The following is an 18,357-nucleotide window of genomic DNA, read 5'->3' on the forward strand; positions in this document are numbered from 1 at the left end:
ACAAAATTTGTGTTTACTCTGGATTTTTTTCCTTAACAGCTTGGTTAGAGGAAAGGAGAAAACGAGCCCTTGAGCTCCTACGTTTGGTCCCAAAGTTTGGGAATTACTCACCAAAAGGCAGGAAAGCTGCTATAAGCTGCAATGCAGCGGGGCAATGGAACAAGGGTTGGACCCCTATAAGCTATTAATTCAGGTATGAAACAAAAAATTTTTTAAAAAAGGAAAAAGCTAGTTTTCAGGATACATTTGATATTTTTAAGGGATCAGAGAACAGGAGAGGAAAGAGAGTGGGAGAAAAATGTTGCTTCATAATTCTGGTAATGGTCAGTGTGTGTTTCCAAGCCAGAAACTAAATTCAAGCAACATCTTTATCCACTCTGGAGTTTCTAGACTGCATCTCCATTCCAACAGCAGCACAGTAAGCTTACTAATTTTTCCCTACAATAAGCACATACTGGGTTTGTCTACTTTCCGACCTCCAACCCACGAGCCTTTACTAACAGACGTTTTGTTAAACCAGAAGTCTCAATGGCATTGTTTTCACATGCATGTACACGTGTGTGCAGGTGCAACACATATACACACGTAGATAGAAATTATCAAAATACTATTATAAAGCGAGTGTTCTTTCTCAACACCCCTCCTCTGCCCACCCCACCTCTTTCCCCTTCCCCAGGCCAGCGTATTTCAAAAAAAAAAAAAGAAAAAAAAAAAGATTGGAACTGAAAACTTTCAAGAGCCATCCAGCCCTTGTCAGCACTGCAAAGGTCTAAGGTGCTTTAACAAGTCCCCGGTCCACCTCTAGGACACGTGTTGACAAACGGCCTCCAGTTCACAATACTGATTCCTTGGATTCAGGGTCTGCTGTACTGGTTGCGTTGGAGACTTGGTTTTTGTGGGTTACCAGAGGCGATGTTTCCCCGTCAGACTTGCTGTTAGCAATTGCTTCTACATTGACTTCCTTTAGCTCCTGCTCTTTTTCTTTCTTTTCTTTTTCATTCAGGTAATTAAGGATGCCTGCTCCTAGGGCATCACCTTCCACATTCACAACTGTGGTGGTTCGGTCCCTGGTTAGGAAGAGAAACAAAAAAAAAAGCACAAAGCAGCAGGTTTTTAGCTTAAGAGAGTTACAACACAGTAAGGAGAACTGAGTCGCCCCTGCTGATCCACTAACATCAGTGGAGACAGACAAGGGAGATGTTGCTACCATAGCTATTTTCCACAGAAGTATCATCACCATTTCAGGACTAAAAATGTGCACCGGAGCTGGTTTAAGGTCAGCCCAAACGTCACTGTCAACTGGTTCTGCTCTCTCAGTGGGCTGCAACAATGGTACTACTCTTTCTCAGGCATCCTTCTTTCCCCAGCCCACCTCCTTCCTCCTTCCTTTCCCCAGGCCAGCATTTTTCAAATGCTAGTTCATAGCAAGAACCTAGTTTGGGCTTATTCAGAAGGTGAATCAGAGCACCCAGCTTTCTTTAACTAGAGAGACTCCTACCTTAACACAGCTACTTTAAGGAGTCTTTCCAAACATGGCAGAATGACCATGTTCTCTGAATTTCTTGCTAATTGCACCTTTCTTAATCTTTGGTCCTACAACACAAAACTACTGCATCCCAGGGTCTAACTTCTTTATGGGTCATAAAGAACAACTTCTTCACCTGCCTTTTGAGACTTCTGTTAGTCATTCTGCAGCTTAACTTCACCATGTGCTCAACTTGTATCTGTGGTTCTCTATGGTAATTAAACAGCTGGCATTACAACAAGACACAGGGCTCTTCCCTCCCTCCTTTCCCCTTTTGTTACCACAAAGCTGAGTTCCTTGACTAAAACAACAGTGTTGACCACAGAGGGATGCTACATGTTTTGAAATGAAGGCAGCCAGCATGCTATGGGCTTTTCACTCTTGCCTCCAGGCACTTGCAAGTAGAGTTTGTGGAAAGCACACAGCTACTACTGTAATCCTTGAGGAAGAGGGGATACAGGCCAGCTACTGCTTTGCCTGTCTCTCCTGTCCTTTGGAGGTGGATGATCCCCAAGAGGTGATAGCCAGAAAGAGTTTGATGGCCCTAATGAATATGATTGTGCTCCACAGACACATGTGATGTGGGAAAGGAAGGAGGGAATACAGCTGCCGCCTTCCGCAGCCTCTGGAATTCAAAAGTATCCTCAGGCATCCTAATTTCCACATTTGCTGTGCAAGTACACCATTTTATACAGAGAGGCTGGCGTTTCCAAAAAGCAATGCAGAGGCAAACCAGGAACTGCCCAGAAACTCACCAACTGGAAAAAAAAAAACTTAATGGGATTCAAATTGCTTGACCCATACTGAGCACTCACTTCAGCCTACTGCCCAACTTCAACCAGACAGCTTGAAAGCAGATTATGCTTTTAAATTATCAGATCATGCTTAGCTCTCTAGCATTTAAACTCCAAGCATGCTGCAATTCATAAGAAGTCCTTCCAGTCTGATTTTCTAGGCAGCCAGGCTTGTTTGAGGAAAGGAGGAGACACCCTTTTCCACAGGGCTCATCTAAGCTATAAGAAGCCACCTGCATGTGCATTTACACCTATCACGAACTTGTGGCTGGGTCCCCAATACTTAGAGCAAAACAAATTTTCTAGGCTTTCCTTAATCTAATTTAGGTGGTACAGAAGGTAAATTTAGGCCTTAACAAGGACATAACTACACTAAGTGGTGAGATAAGTTCTTCCAAACAGACCTGGGCAAGGAGATAATCTCTCATGTTTCAAGGAGGGGAATGGCTCTTGGAAAGAAGAGAAGGAGCTCAGTAAAGGTCTGAGCTCTTACCTCTTTCCCAGAAGATGGAAAGGGAAGGTGATAATACTGTGTACTCAAGTACTGACTCCCAGCAGCACGTTCCAGCTGTGACACTGCCCATAGCTGTGAGGAGGGCCACAAACCCTCTGTGTCCCTGCCCTGCCAATGGATGGCACTTCTCTGTGAGGTGCTTTGACCCGTCCTGAACTACAAAAATAGTTTAAACAATAGCTGACAACAGCTTCTGGTGGAGACTGCTTCCCACATGTGACCAAGAAAGCTTTCAGACTCAATTCCCTTTTCCCCTCCTTCCCCTCCTAGCCTCCAACTAGTTTCCAGCAATACCAAAACCTTCTGAACAAACTTTTAATAATCCTTGTAGAGTATTGAAACCAGGAAGAAACATGTTTGAATAGAGTCTGAGGAGGGATTTTAGCATATAACTGCTTTAATTGAGAAGGGACCACCTTTTCCATCATCTGTCAAGAGCTACCTGTCCTGTAGGCAGCCATTATCTTGTAGGTTTTCATTTTATACAGTGCTACTTTAACTCCCCTGTCCCCTGCTTCCAGCTGAACGTGCTAGATGTCATGCAACAGCAGATAACGTGTGGCCTAAAGTACTTACACAATCCAGTCCACCGCTAATATCAAGGAGAGATCGTTGGTCGGAAGTCCAATGGCCTCCAAGATGATAGCAATGGTGAGGACTCCTCCGGCGGGGATCCCGGCTGCACCCACGCTCGAGGCGGTGGCTGTCACGCTGCAAATCAATTTGTGGAGCTGGTCAGGGGGGAGCTCCACAGCACTCCTCTCCTACGCTCAACGTCACACATTTCCCTGCTCTGGGAACTGTAAACAAACCCTCTAGCATGGGACACGCAGATCGTTTGCTTCCCAAGCAAACCCTTTCCTGCCTGCTGATGCACAGTAATGGGTACAGAGCGCATTCGCTCAGCAGGCATCCTCACCAAGGCAATGGCTCTGTGTTTAATACCATGATTTCCTTTTCAGAAAACAAACAAAACAAACCCAAACCAACCAACACAACTATATCCCGCTGCCTTCTTGATACATCCATTTCCAAGTCATGTTACATTTCCTGTGCTGTCCCTTCTCTGTGTCTCGCTCGCGTTCAAACACAGAAACTAAATCGGGAGCTGGGATTGTTCAGCCTGGAGAAGAGAAGGCTCTGGGGAAACCTTATAGCAACCTTTCAATACCTGAAGGGGGCCTATAGAAGAGCTGGAGAAAGACTCTTTGCCAGGAAGTGAAGTGATAGGACAAGGGGAAATGGTTTTAAATTGGAAGAAAAAAGATTCAGATTAGATCTCAGGAAGAAATTTTTTACTATGAGGGTGGTGAGACACTGGAACAGGTTGCCCAGGGAAGTCGTGGATGCCCCATCCCTGGAAGTGTTCAAGACCAGACTGGATGGGGCCTTGAGCAACCTGCTCTAGTGGGAGGTGTCCCTGCCCATGGCAGGGGGGTTGGAACTCGATGATCTTTGAGGTCCCTTCCAACCCAAACCATTCTATGATTTTATGATTCTATGATTCTATGTGCTATAGGCAGGGATCACACACCTTTTTGTGTGTGATCCATGTATACAACAGAATTTTCCTTGGGCTATCCACTACGTGATCCTCAGGCCTGTGTTAACACCCGATTCACTAAGAGTACCTGAAAGACTAACTTGGCCATCAGCAAAGAAAATAATGTCCCAGCCCAGCCTTAAATAGACAAACAATATACTAGGAAATGCAATAAGGAAGGAAATAAAACCTGGCCAGGGAGGGTAAACAAATACCAGCCCTTGGAGGCATCTGGTGGATATAGCTATGGCTTCTTGGTACAGTGAGGGGCTAGAACTCCATGAAATCCTTCCTCACTTGAGGGATTTCATGGAAGGATATGAAGAGAATGACACTTCATGGGATACGGGAGGTGGGAGCATATTCCAGGCACAGAGGGGAGAGATTCCTGGAGAGAAGGAAGCAGAACTGAGGTGGTGGGGGGGTAATGGAGCAAAACAGTCAGGAGGAGAACGATAATGAGTCTGACCTGGGAAGCCAGCAATGCAACAGTTGGAAGGGCAGAGGTAAGCAGGAGCAGAGTCTTTAGGAACTGAGGAGCTGGCAGGGGGATTTTCTAAGACATGCAGAGGGGGAACCAGGGGTAGCTTTCTGGGTAAAGCAGCCCACCTCAATTACCCAGCTTAACGGTAAGTGGAGGGTGAGGGGGTGACATGCTTAAGGAAGGAGAGGAATTCCATGTGAGAAAGAGCTTTAAACAGCTCAAAGTCTGTTTCAGAATTCAATTACCTCTCCCAGGTTCCACCTTTTATTAAGTCGAGATTCTGGCAAATCTTACAAAGCTTGAAAGGCTCCATCCTTTAATCACCCTATAATTACGTTTCATAGCAGTTTGCAAGCTTTAGGTCAGACATGTGGAATGCACACTGCTAGCTATTAACAGAGAGACCACAGGCTTGAATGTGTCTGGGGGCCAGAAGGATGTGGTTGCAATAGCAAGCAACTTACAGGATTGTGAAGATTTGCCCAGCGTTGAGGTCAACGTTGTTCAGCTGAGCAATAAACACAGCTGCCATGCACTGAAAAATAGCAGCTCCATCCATGTTTACGGTCGCCCCGATCGGAAGGATGAACCTGCTGATCCTCTTGTCGACTCCATTGTTCTCCTCAATGCACTTGATCATCGACGGGAGAGTGGCTGAGCTACAAACAGAGAATAGGGGGGGGGAAAAAAAAAAATCAAACACAAAGCATCAGGGTGCACTGAACGGGAAGTCCGTGTCTCATGGCCTTTATGTTTCTAACGTCTGTCAAAACAACAATGCCATTTTATAGCCCCTCTACACCACGACAGCAATGAGGGACCCTCCTTGTCGGCGTTGAGCAGTGGTATTTAATAATCTGCTTCCATCCAGAAATACCTAAGGGCTCTCATCTCCCAGAAGAACTCGTGACTTCACACAGTATGCACTGCGTTCAGTCTCAAACCACAAAACCACACCAATAGATGCCAATATGAACACAATCGCTGCAACAGCAATCTCTGTTAATGTTGTACTAACACCTTCTTGAATGAACAGACTAATAATAAATAAAAATAGTAATAATAATGATTAAAAAAATCACTGTTGGATTTCTTTCTTGCACTATAAATTACATGGTTTTATTCATAAACCCCCTCCTACTTCAGGTACTTCAGCTCCTGGGACAGACACGCATCTAATTTTAGAGATGACCTGAAGTGATTTCATGTAGCTATGATACTTGATCAGGTGTTTGCCCCTTGAAAAAATTGTAAATTACATGCTTGATAATTAGGTTATGACAAACAAAAGCTGATCAGGTCAGATCTTTGAAATCAATAATGTTAAGTCCCTTTACGCTAGCTAATAAGTCTGTTCTCCTCCTGCAAAATTAGCCTAAGCTTGTTCCAGATCCTTCTGAAATTGGAAAATGGAACTTCTCAGGTCAAAGTCCCTCACTACTGACCCTCACTTTAGTTAAAAGCAAAAGGAGACGTAACAGGATCTTTTTAAAGGCAAATACTTTCACCTTTTCCCCCAAAAATTTCCATCTCAGCATCATGCTCCAGTCCCAATATTTTGAGGAATTGTTTTCAACAGCTAATTATCAGTACGTGCTGTGTGACAGGCTGCTGGCAGCAGTGAGACTCTCTACGCTTAGAAGTCTCTTTCTGCAATCTCAGGAACAACATTCACACCTAAAACTCAACACAGCTGGGACAGAACCAGTTTACAGTAACAAATATAAGCAGGCTGTAATGCCCAAAAAGAAGCACAGAAACCCACCTGGAGCAAGTGGCAAAAGCAGTGGCAAAGGGTGTGATAAGTCCTAAGAGAAAACGATATGGATTTTGACGCGTGGATGCAAAATAAATAAGTGGCAGAATGATTCCTCCATGGATGAAGTGGCCAAGAATAGAGGCGAAAATGTATTTTCCCAGGCTGGTCACCAGAAGCATAATATCTTCCATTTCCACAATCTTGCTCCCAACAAGGAACATAATGCCAATAGGTACATACCTGTGTAAAGAAACATTGTCTGTCATTAAATGCAAACAAAAAGCCTTGAAAAATAGGCACCTTTCCATCTTTTCTAAAGAACTTGCTGCTCCTACTGAAGGGTAGCACCTTACTCACCACACACTCAAGTGAAGCAAATATGGAAGGCCTAACACCCTCGCTTGGTGGAAAGCAAGCAGTCAAACTAAAAAAAGCTCTGTCCACCTATGCCCTCAAAGACACAGCTAGGAAAGTGCCAAAGGAAACCCAAGTGGGAAACAGAAACACTGGCAGAAGCTATCAGAAGAAGACACTGGTGTGGAGCTTTAGTCCATCAGGGCAGGCAAACCTAAAGCTAAAGTCACTGCTGAAGAGACAGCAAATGAAGGAAAGAAAAAGCAGCAATACAACACCAGAGCAGAGAATGGGGTTGAAAAATAGGATCTCACACATGGTTAGAGTTGGAAGGGACCTTAAAGATCAACAAGTTCCAGGCCCCCTGCCCTGGGCAGGGACACATCCCACCAGAACAGGTTGCTCAAAGCCCCCTCCAACCTGGCCTTGGACCCCTCCAGGGATGGGGCAGCCACAGCTTCTCTGGGCAACCTGGGCCAGGGTCTCACCACACTCACAGCCAAGAATTTCTTCCTGAGATCTCATCTAAATCTCCCCTCTTTCAGTTTAAAACCATTATCCTTCGTCCTATGCCTCCATTCTGTGATCAAGAGTCCCTCCCCAGCTTTCCTGGAGCCCCTTAAGGGACTGGAAGGGGCTCTAAGGTCTCCCTGAAGCCTTCTCTTCTCCAGGCTGAACAACTCCAACTCTCTGAGACTGTCTTCATAGGAGAGCTGTTCCATCCCTCTGCTCGTTTTTTGTGGCCCTCTGCTGGACCTGTTCCAATAGATCCATGTCCCTCCTGTGTTGAGGACTCCAAAGCTGGACGCAGTGCTCCAGGTGGGGTCTCACAAGAGTTGAGCAGAGGGGCAGAACCTTCCCCCTCACCCTGCTGGCCACGCTGCTGGGGATGCAGCCCAGGATGGGGTTGGTGTTCTGGGCTGCCAGCACGCATCACTGGCTCGTGTTGAGCTTCTCATCCACGAACACTCCCAAGTCCTTCTCCTCAGGGCTGCTCTCCAGCCGTTCTCTGCCCGACCTGTATTTGTGCCTGGGATTGCCACGTCTCAGGTGCAGGACCCAGCACTTGGCTCGGTTGAACTTCATGAGGGTCACTCGGGCCCACCTCTCCAGCCTGTCCAGGTGCCTCTGGATGGCATCCCTGTCCTCCAGCGTGTTGACCGCACCACACAGCTTGGTGCTGTCAGCAAACTTGTTGAGGGTGCACTCAATCCCACTGTCCGTGTCTCCAACAAAGATGTTAAACAGCAGTGGATAAACATGTAGTGATGATCATCAGCACACGATGTTAGGTCATTAACATGGTAGACACACTGGGTACCAACATATTCAGTGTAGGAATGAAAAAGCTATGCCCGTTCCAGAAGCCTCAGCTAAAGGCTACTGATGCACGTGCCAAAGATAGCAATTAACTCTACTATTTGCCTACGAAAGACTAAGTTTAATTATTAGGCTTCCAGAGCTTCCCTCAAGCCACCAACAGCCACGTATACATACATTCCCGATGCCTCCTATCTAGAAACGTGCCACGTCGTCTGAGGTGAGGACGTCAGCATTTGTTTGAGGTTTCCTTCGTCAGGAACACTTGGAGAGGCTCCAGGGGAAGGGCCACCTGCAGGCCACAGCCACACCTCTGGTCCCAGTAGTGCAGCTGGGAACAGCCCTGAAAAGACAGAATTGCCCTTGCACCTACAGCACAACAGGTACTAAACAAACTGCAGGCATCACTTCAGGCCCAGGAGCAGTTCCTCCAAAGCTCTACTTGGGATGTCTGTTTCCGAACACCTCTGCTGTCCACGCTCTATCCATTTCTGCTTCTAAGATGAAGAAATACTAGAAGATCACTCAGTTCTCCAAAACCCTGCCTACAGTTTTTTGTGACTACAAAAGATCTGCCTGTATGTGTCAGGAATAAAGAATGGTTTTTCTCCCCCGCTGTACCCTCCAACCCAATGCCCATGTTCAGGGAAGCTGATCTGTGGAGTCAGGAGGACAAACTTCAGAAGGTTTGGTTAAGCATACAAAGGTTTTGGAAAGGTGGGCAAGCCTTAAGGTTGCTCAGATCACTCAGCTTCTTCCTCATCTGCCTCTCCCTCAGAGGTTCTGCAGCTCCTCTGTTCTGTGCAGAGAGCACCTCCTTATGTCCCAGATCAACGGGAGCATCCTCTCTTTGTCCTCCCTTGGCCAAATCACTTGGGGGGGCCTGTTGAACCTACCCCACTTGACACACTGCCTTTGAGCTGTGCTTCTGAGCACCTCGATTAGCCAGATGGAGCTGAGCCCCAGCCCAGCACAAGTTCCGCAAACACAGATGCTGGATTCAGGGAACTGAAAGTTGAGACCAAAGTGCTGCTAAACACGAAGGTCGCTATTGAACGGGACTAGACATGAGCTCAAGCCACCTTTTCTGTTGGTAGTCTGATTTCACCCATTCCGAAGTATCCTTTGGGAAGAACATGCAGCTTGACAGAATTTTAATAAATACCAGGATGACACAAGAGCCTTAAGGAAGGAAAGAGAACAAGGGCTACAGTGCACTGCAGTGTTAAGAGGCAGCTGCGGTCCCAATAATCCACCGAGTAAAGGATTATACACCAACTGATTGGCTTGAAGTGTTAGCACTGTAATCAGCTGAATACAAGAAGTGCCTCTTATCAGTATTCAGTGTCCAAGGAATTACACTCAAGAGTAAAAGACTTAAGCTGCTTTGAGACTTTGAATTTTTCAATCCCTTATGACAGCAACTAACAGAGATCTGCCTGTGTGAAATCAGGTGTTTTGTTAAAACCTTTCTACTTCTTAGAGCGAGGAAAATAATAGGACTGAAAAAAGTGCAGAATGAAGGGAGAAAAAACACCTCTGCTCTAGCAAGCTTATAGCTTCTCCAACAGCTTTGGAGAGAGAGTGAGAAATATCCCACTGGTAATTTGTATAGCCAGCTGTCCTTATGAATATTTTTATTTTTGTGTGTGAGGTATAAGTACTGTTGGTTTCACGGGAGCAGCCCAGACCTACCCAGCGGGGCACAAGACCAGCCACGACGCAGCTCTGAGGCCCAAGTTCATCCTTCCTCACAGAAAACCCAGTCAGGAGGCTGGTCCTACACCAGTTTAGGTGGCCTGAACTGCTCTCTAGAGGTGCCTGCCTCCTCCAGAGCTGGTTTCTTGCCTACTGAGAAAGTTCGGTGCACTCCAGTTCTGAGCATACAGGCTTTTTTTGGTGGGAAAAGCTTTGTGGGATTGGTTGGAGCAACATACATTCCACAAACATGTTTGGACTCCAGGGAAGTAAGTGAAATAATGTATTTTCTCATCAATAGCTAGAAGACCAAAGCAAAAATTAACCTTAGGAAATACCTACTCTTGGAGAAGAAAAGCAACTCTGGAAAAGCAAGCACCAACAAGAAAGAGTCCATCACTCTGATAGTAACATCAGTTCCTGCTTCACCCAAGAAAAGGAAAGGGATCTTAGAAGAGGATCTTGTTCAGCCTGGAGAAGAGAAGGCTCTGGAGAGACCTTATAGCAGCCCTCTAGTACCTAAAAGGGGACAGAGGAGAGATGGGGAGGGACTCCTTATCAGGGAGTGTAGCAACAGGATGAGGGGAACGCTTATAAAGTGAAAGAGGGGAGATTTAGATGAGATCTCAGGAAGAAATTCTTTGGTGTGAGGGTGGTGAGAGCCTGGCCCAGGTTGCCCAGAGAAGCTGTGGCTGCCCCATCCCTGGAGGGGTTCAAGGCCAGGCTGGATGGGGCTTGGAGCAACCTGGTCTGGTGGGAGGTGTCCCTGCCCAGGGCAGGGGGTTGGAACACGATGATCTTTAAAGTCCCTTCCAACTCTAACCAATCTATGATTCTATGATATGATAGCAGGTAGCCATGGGTTATGCTGCTTTGAAATAGAAAGCCTTCTTTCCACTAATTAATCAAAAAGGAGTCCTGGAGAGAGGATTTTTAAGCAACCCTCTGAAGTAGGTGACTGTCTAATTACAGGCCACAAGGAAGAAGAGACCCCATCGCGTGATGCTATGATATTCACTTTTGCTATGATGAGGGATCTGGTAGGAAAAAAGCTGGAGAGATGGATGAATGGTGAGATTCTTGAACATAATATTGTACTGCAGCCATATCTGCCACCACACACACTTACCACATAATCCAGGAAACCAAGACCATAGTTGCCTCATTGAATGAATTAAAAAATCGAATCAGATCTTCCCCTTCCTGGCCAAGCTTCTTCAGCGCCACTCCTAAAACCAGAGCAAAGAGCACCAGTCCCAGGATATTCATCCCTTCTATCTCAGTACCAACAGGGATCTGTAGAGGCAAACAAAGAAGGCTTGTTAGATACCAAGACCGACATAAAGCCCAGCAAAACAGTCGCCTCTGTTTGTTGCTGCCCGATCGATCTGAAATCAACAAGCAGAACCCTGTTTTGGGAAGGAAGAACCTATTTTGCTGAAGGAAACCAAACACCACCTGGATGCAGTCCAGGTACAAACCTCCCTAGTTATGAGCTGACATAGATTCACTGGAGAAGGAAAGGGCCCGCCACTGTCTCCCCATGTGCCGTTCAACGATACGTGTGTCCTGAGTGACCTGAACAGGGAAACCTCCCCAGTTTACTCAGGACAAGCTCCACTGCAGATGGGAAAAGTGGTTATGTAAAACCACCATGGTTAAAGTAAGAGGATAAAGCCAGGATCCACCTATTGACAAAAACCAGTCTGCCCTGCTGGTTCTTCACAGTTTGTTTCCCAAAGAGAGCTGGAGCTTGTTTGGCAATATAGTGTCATACGAACTGAATGAGTGTCCTTGTGGCTACATAAAAATATAATTGTTTTGACAAACTGTTTTTTTTTCCCCCCCCAACTTGGCAATACAAGCTCAATATGTCAATTTGTTGTTTTATTTGGAAGAGCTTCTAAAACAGATCAGGTTTGCGTACAATTTTTGGCCTTCTGTCTAGTTTAAGCAGACACTAGTTCAACACTAGGAAAGAAAAATATATTCTGAGCTAAAAGGTTGAAACGAATATTGACTAAAGGACTTGGGAGACTGATCTGCTAAATCTGATAAAACCAGCCTGCCTGAGATGATATTTTTGCTGGAATTACACTGATGAACCAGACTTTCTCTCATTGGCAAAGCACTACAGGGAAGGGGATACAATAAATTGTATGCAAAAGCCTGAAGGCTAAACTGCTGTTAACAAAAGTGTTTACAAACGACCAAGTCCCAATTTTAATTTGCTAGCTACAAAATAATTAGATATAGGACCTGCAATTTTTTTGTGGTAGCTGCTTGTTCAGGGCTAAGTTGTCAGTATTTATATGACTGCCATTTGAAAGATTTGAAATTAAGTTAATGGGGCCCAGTGTATCTCCAGAGTGTCTGAAGAATTGTGCTGTTCTCTCCACACACAGTAACACTTTTCAGGCTGAAGAGCTTTGGCTATATTCTGTTTTATGTGCCTGAAAGCCCCTAAACTCTCCTGTGGTTAGAAAAGTTAGATAAAAAAGCATGACACCCTCCTATTAATTGAAAGTTTAAACTCTCTGCATACATGGCATGCACACACTGTTCTATTTTTCACTTCAACTGATAAAATGTAACTCTATAGTAGGAAGTAAGGTTTACCATAAGGCTGAAGAGAATGTAACAAAATTTCAGTGACAATTTATCAGTAACAATGTACAAATCGATGTAAGAGTCTCAAATTTAACTACTAATTTATTAGCCGAAAGAAAGTAAATTTTAAGTAAAATAATGCCGCCACGTCGTTTCATCAAAACCAAAGCTTTCTCTGGGATATGTCAACTTGAGCAAAATGTGAACATTTTTACACCAGAAAAGAAACACTTCATCCATATGGAATGAATGCAACGTTTTTTCATTTTGACACAGCTTTTCACTTTGTTGGATTTTTTTATCCAACTCATTATTTCACAATACAACATCTTATATAAGGTTCATTTGATACACGGCTAATATAAAAAGTTCAGCTTGGAACAAAATTTTACCATAATGGGCCCACACTTTTTTCCACAAAAAAGCCCCTCAAAACAGTCAATGCTCTTTTGTTCTGGTTCTCATTCAGAAAAAAAAAAAAATAGATACCAAACTTTGCTATGGAACAGAAATTCAGTGTTTCAAGCTGCTGAAAGCGCCCAGCATCCTGACCTAGATGGGAGGGAATTTTATTATACTACTTTACACCGATGTTTTGCAAAGCATCTCTGCTCTTTAAACTCCTTCTATGAGAGAGTCGCTTCTCAACCCACTAAATGCAGTGGTGTGAGCCTGAAGCCAAGCAACCCCTACCTTTTGGGCTTCTCAAAGTTCTAGTCTCAGGAACGGGGTGAAAGTCTACTGAATCTGCAAGAGGACTGCTCAGCTTCCTGCCAGCTGTGTAGGGTACACAGGGTGACAGAGCAGGACAGAGCTCAGAAGGCATACAGGAGAACCAGGGCCAGAGCTCCTAGTGCTTCATTTGGAAGGCTGCTTCCCTGACTAGAGAAGTCCAAGGCTCTTCTAGGTCACTCAGTCCCCACAAGCATCAGCTGCTCCACCTTCTTCAGAGACATGGGTGCTGAAGGCTTGCCAAATTTTGTTCTTGGGAAGCTAGAGGAGGGCAACAGCATCTCCAGTTACCTACAGCCAGGACACAGGCTTCTTACCTTTCATCTTAACATTCCCAGCAGCCTGCCATGTATTAATTGGCCAATTGTCTTTGAACTCCTCTATATCTCTTCAGGACAACAAGACGTGGAGTTTAGTCTTCTTTTACCCTTGGAGATGTCTCTCTCCAAGGTAATCTTGTCTCTCTACCTTGCTCCCAGTGTTGTGATCACTGCTGCTGATCTCCAGGTGCTCACACTAACTAGTACTTCAAGCATAGCTCTTGTGATCCGGGGACCCCTGAACACTTGGGTGATTAGTAGGAGGACTCTGTGCACAACCACCAAAAGCTTCTTAGCTGTTTTCTTCTATTCGCTGTCATCTTGCCACCCCTTTCAGGTCTCAGTCTCCCTTTGCTCCCTCTTGAGTCAATTTCTTTACAACACTCACCACGTAGGCAGAAGATGTACCATTTGCACAGAGTAGCAACTTACTGCAAGAAATAAAGGAGCATTCAAGGAATTTCACCTCCTTGCAGGACAATATGGGAAGAGTCCAGCAGCAAATCCTCAACAGAAGATCCTCACAGTCCCAGCCTCTAAAACTGGCAGATGCTGAACGGCCGTTTTGTACTCTAACAGAAGAGTTCATCACCCCAAAGGAGCTGCCAAACCAAGCAGCATTGTGGACACCAAACAAAAACAGCTTTAATGAGAGCTTTGTTCCTGGATAAGCTATGGGACATGTTATTCTTTGCTTGAAATGCTGTGTTCTGGTAGGAAGATTCAGGGAGCTCTTCTGGTCCTTAAATCTCTCTGAAGATCCTATTGTTTTGTAGCTCTTGAAAGAAAATGCTTATATCAAGGAAACAACTGCCGACGTTAATCTGTCCCAGTAGTAGGTGGCTGAAAAGAAAATGCAGCCCTGTGATGTGAGGAAGAAGAGCAATCACCAGGTTTGTATATTTTTACTGCTGCCACCAGAGGAACTCAGAGTCCTCCACAGCCTCCCTGTGCTGTGGGGAGACAGGAACTGATGAGGAACCGAGATAGTCTGCGCCCCAGGAAGCCTTGCTGCCAAAAAGCCAGAGAGGATGTGGCCATAAAAGCTAGGTAAACACGAGGGGAGCATGTGAAACAACAAAAAAAAGACATGGCTGAGCAGATATCTACGTGTCCCACTATTCATATCGGCAGCAAGAGAAGACAGGGCCCATGAACCACTGGGGGGGGTGGTGGTGGATGGGGGAATCAATGGAAAATTTTGCTCGACACTATTTATATGGAAAGTAGAAGGAAAACATTTCTCATCTTCAATCAAACATTCTGCTGATGAAAGAAAACGTTAGATGGGAATATCATCTTGTTTCCCTGGAACCACACTTCTAGCGCCGGTATTTATACCGTGGATTATCCAAAAATCATACTCTTCCTTTCCAAACTTAATCCTCATCTATCCATAAATAATATGGTCAGAAGAGTACTGAAACTGAGCTAACGCTTTCTTTTTATTTGGTCCACTCTTCCTTCGAGACAGTAGGGCATCTTACGCAATCAAAGAAACTCAGCTCTGGTTTTGCTCCAATAACTGAAAAGTTTTGGAAAAGTAATAGTAGAAATAACCTTTACATCATAACCGCTGGCAAAAACAGGCGCCGGTGACAAATTCAGAATATTTTTACTGATATTGCATCAGACAGGAGTCTGATAAGTGGGAAAAGGAAAGAAGAAAACTGTTAAAAGAATCTCATGTTTTAAATTGCCAAAAGATGCATTCTTTATCTTTTGAGGAAGGGTGATGGCTTTGAACAAGCATTAAAAAAAAAACATTCCTTGACAGCCAAGCTCATGTCCAATGGATATGGTTGGCCTTGATCCATGCTTGGGTGCCAAGGAATCCCTATCGAACTTGACACTGAAAAGGAATAAGAAAAGTCTTACTCGGCTTTCATTTACCTCTGATTAAATGAAGAGTAAGAAACACATGTGCAAGCACACATTGTTACAGAAAATGCTTTTTCTGGGATCATTGCCACCCATCCGTGCCTGGGCAACCAGGGGCCACCTTCTGCCCCAGGGATGAAGCTCACCATCTGAGAGCAGGCTTCTAGGACTTTCAAGGGCTGACTTTTCCCCTGCTGAGTTCTTGTGCCATCCCAGTCACCTGTCACCCTCCGGGGCTGGTGAAAGTCCAGGCTTTCAGCCCAAAGCAGAGTTGGGAAACACAGCGTTCTGCGTCGCTGGCTCACGCGCCACGCGTGGCGAGGAGAAGGTAATGAGGCCGGTACTTCCTGCGCCCGGGGACACGCTTCAGAGTCCCTCTGGATGAGCATAAACTGCTTCTTCCTCGATGGTTTTACCAACTGGCAGGCAAGCCCCAGCTGAGCCCTTCCACGGCAAACACAAACATTACAAGTCCCTTGCCCCAGGGACATTCAAATCGTATTAAAAAGAGAGTAACTCAACAACCAACACTGATCTCAGATAGTCAGAATGAGCCTGAGAAATAGAAAATAACCCTGAAAGTCACTTCCAGTCTCAGACCTGTCTCCCCAAAAGGCCATGCTGCCTGTAAGACAATGGTAATTATTGCTAGAACTGCAATATGTGGGCTCTGGCCAACAACAAAGGTGTTTGATAACCCCGTGCTGCAGGAGAGATGCAGCACCAAATGGGCTAGAGAGCATCTCAGGAAGTCCAGTAAGGTACATAAAATAACACACTACCTCAGCCACACGTGCAAATTATTTTCCTTTTTGACACCACTGCAATAGCAGCTTATTTGTAATGTTCTGTCTATAATTTTACCCCTTCAGACCACTTGTTACTGCTTTAAACAAAATTTCAGCAACCTGGCAACAAGAAAAAATTCTCAACTAACCTCTTTTTTGTTTTGTTTTTTTTTTTTAAAAGAGCCTTGGGGGTAGCATAAAAACGCTCATTTTCTCCGAACTGTTAATGATGAGTAATGTTTAAGGGGCATATTCAGCCAGCCTGATTGCTATTTAATTCCAAGTCTACAGAAAGTTGTTTGGAAACATTAGGCAGAGTGACTAATCAAAATTTAGACCAAGTGAGACCAGGTCTAAGAAAGCATGGCCTAAAAATAAGGTCTTAAGGGTCAGATCAGTTGAGACCAACTCCCTTAACCATTGTAGATTTCCTGGCTGTGGGTCACTCATCTGCTTTGCGTGTGTCTCAGTTCCAGGTGAAGTACTTGTTTCTTTCCAATGATTGTTGGGAAGGATTAAGGACTGGGAAGGAAACAAATCTTACAGCTGACGAGCTTGTATGAAAACCTAAGAAGTGACCTTACCTTTTCCCATGTGACATTTCCAGAGGTAGTGTTTCTGAGTATCATCTTGTATTCTGTTGCGTACTGCAGGTAAGAAAGAAACCCAAATAAATAAAACCACAGCGTTTGCCAATCAGATCATCAACATGACCATATCATCTAGCGTTTCACAGGGAGGAGGATCCCTGTTTTCTGGAGACCGTACCGTGCAGGCTAACAAGCCTGTCCCGTGGAAGAAAAGGGAGTGACAGCACACGTGGCTCCTTCCCCATGTGGCTACAGAGAAGTGCTCTGTGACCCCCTGAGCTTCCAGGTTTGGGCAGCAGCTGAGGAATTCCCCTTCCCTCCCCGCTGCTGTTGCTCACACACCACGCTGCTGCGCTGGCTCCTGCAGAAGCCAAGTGCTGCTGCACTGTAAGAAGTGGTGAGGCAGGCATTAAAATTGTCAGTAAGACACCTAAAATCTAGGGCAACAGTTTACTTTGATTAATAAGCCAGACACTTTGCAAAAGCAGGGCACTTCTTTGGGCTTGTTTTCTTTAGATATCAAATAGGGGAAAGAAAAGCTGATGTACTTGCCAATTACCCGTGACAACAGTTGCACAGAAGAAAGGAGGACTTCATTATTTCATCCCTGAACATACAAAACCCTGACACACGAGGTATCACAGAATATCTTTTTCCTAATTATATTTTTGTACTGCTCCTATTTTTATTTATGGCATACTGACTTGTACTCTTGTACTTGTACACTCAAAGCTCCAAATTCCCCAGCTGGCTCCTGAAAAGTGAAAAGCATCCTGGCACAAAGAAGACCTGCCATTGCTGCCCAACTCGGCACCCAAAGTATAAAAGTTTAAAGAATATTTTTGATGGAGTTACAAAGCATAGGCTCTGAATATGCTTTTGTTTGAGGAGTGTTTTTCAAAATCAAACCATTCGTCAAGGAAGTTGTATGTCTGATTATGTCAGGTGCTTTTAAGAAAACCCAGCCTACTATAAGTAAATTCACTTTTGGTATTTTCTATGCCATCTTTCTAGTCCTCTTTCAGAAAAACAAAAAAGAGCAGTCACTTTGTCTGTCTGTGCACTGTGCTCATGTCCAAAGTCCACGCACATCTTACCGTTCGGAAAGCCGCAGCAACAAGATTTGCAGGAAACAGGTTTCTGTAAAATACAAACAAGAAAATGAAATATTTCTTGTAGAACTTCTAAAACACCAAGGTGCTTTACTCTCAGAAACTCAATTCCTTTTGCAAAGGCATTAGTGAGATACGTATCACAGAAGATACTCTGGCAGCACAGAGCAAGATGTCTTGCCACATCTCCAGAGGTGTGAATGCCATCTTCTTTGGCTCACGTGAAAAGGTCCCTGCTCCTCTGCCACACCTAACCATTTGGGTAGGGACACCAGAGGCAATCAGACAGATGCTAATTATACACACCCATCAGCCAGTGGCTACAGAAACTGG

At 44.9% G+C, this 18,357-nt stretch overlaps 1 protein-coding gene across 1 annotated transcript; it reads right to left on the reverse strand.

Annotated features, from left to right (window-relative positions):
* Window positions 1–700: 700 nt before the first annotated feature.
* SLC1A4 (solute carrier family 1 (glutamate/neutral amino acid transporter), member 4) lies at window positions 701–18,049 on the reverse strand. Its single transcript, XM_014964621.1, has 7 exons — window positions 18,010–18,049; window positions 16,907–16,969; window positions 11,121–11,287; window positions 6,626–6,859; window positions 5,325–5,519; window positions 3,410–3,544; window positions 701–1,067 (listed from the first exon to the last, which is right to left on the reverse strand). The coding sequence occupies exons 2-7, from the start codon at window positions 16,949–16,951 to the stop codon at window positions 833–835; spliced, it is 1,011 nt and encodes a 336-aa protein (XP_014820107.1). The 5' UTR covers window positions 16,952–16,969; window positions 18,010–18,049; the 3' UTR covers window positions 701–832.
* Window positions 18,050–18,357: the final 308 nt, after the last annotated feature.

The sequence above is a fragment of the Calidris pugnax genome, unplaced genomic scaffold, assembly GCF_001431845.1.
Source record: "Calidris pugnax isolate Ruff unplaced genomic scaffold, ASM143184v1 scaffold219, whole genome shotgun sequence".
Lineage (NCBI taxonomy): Eukaryota > Metazoa > Chordata > Aves > Charadriiformes > Scolopacidae > Calidris > Calidris pugnax.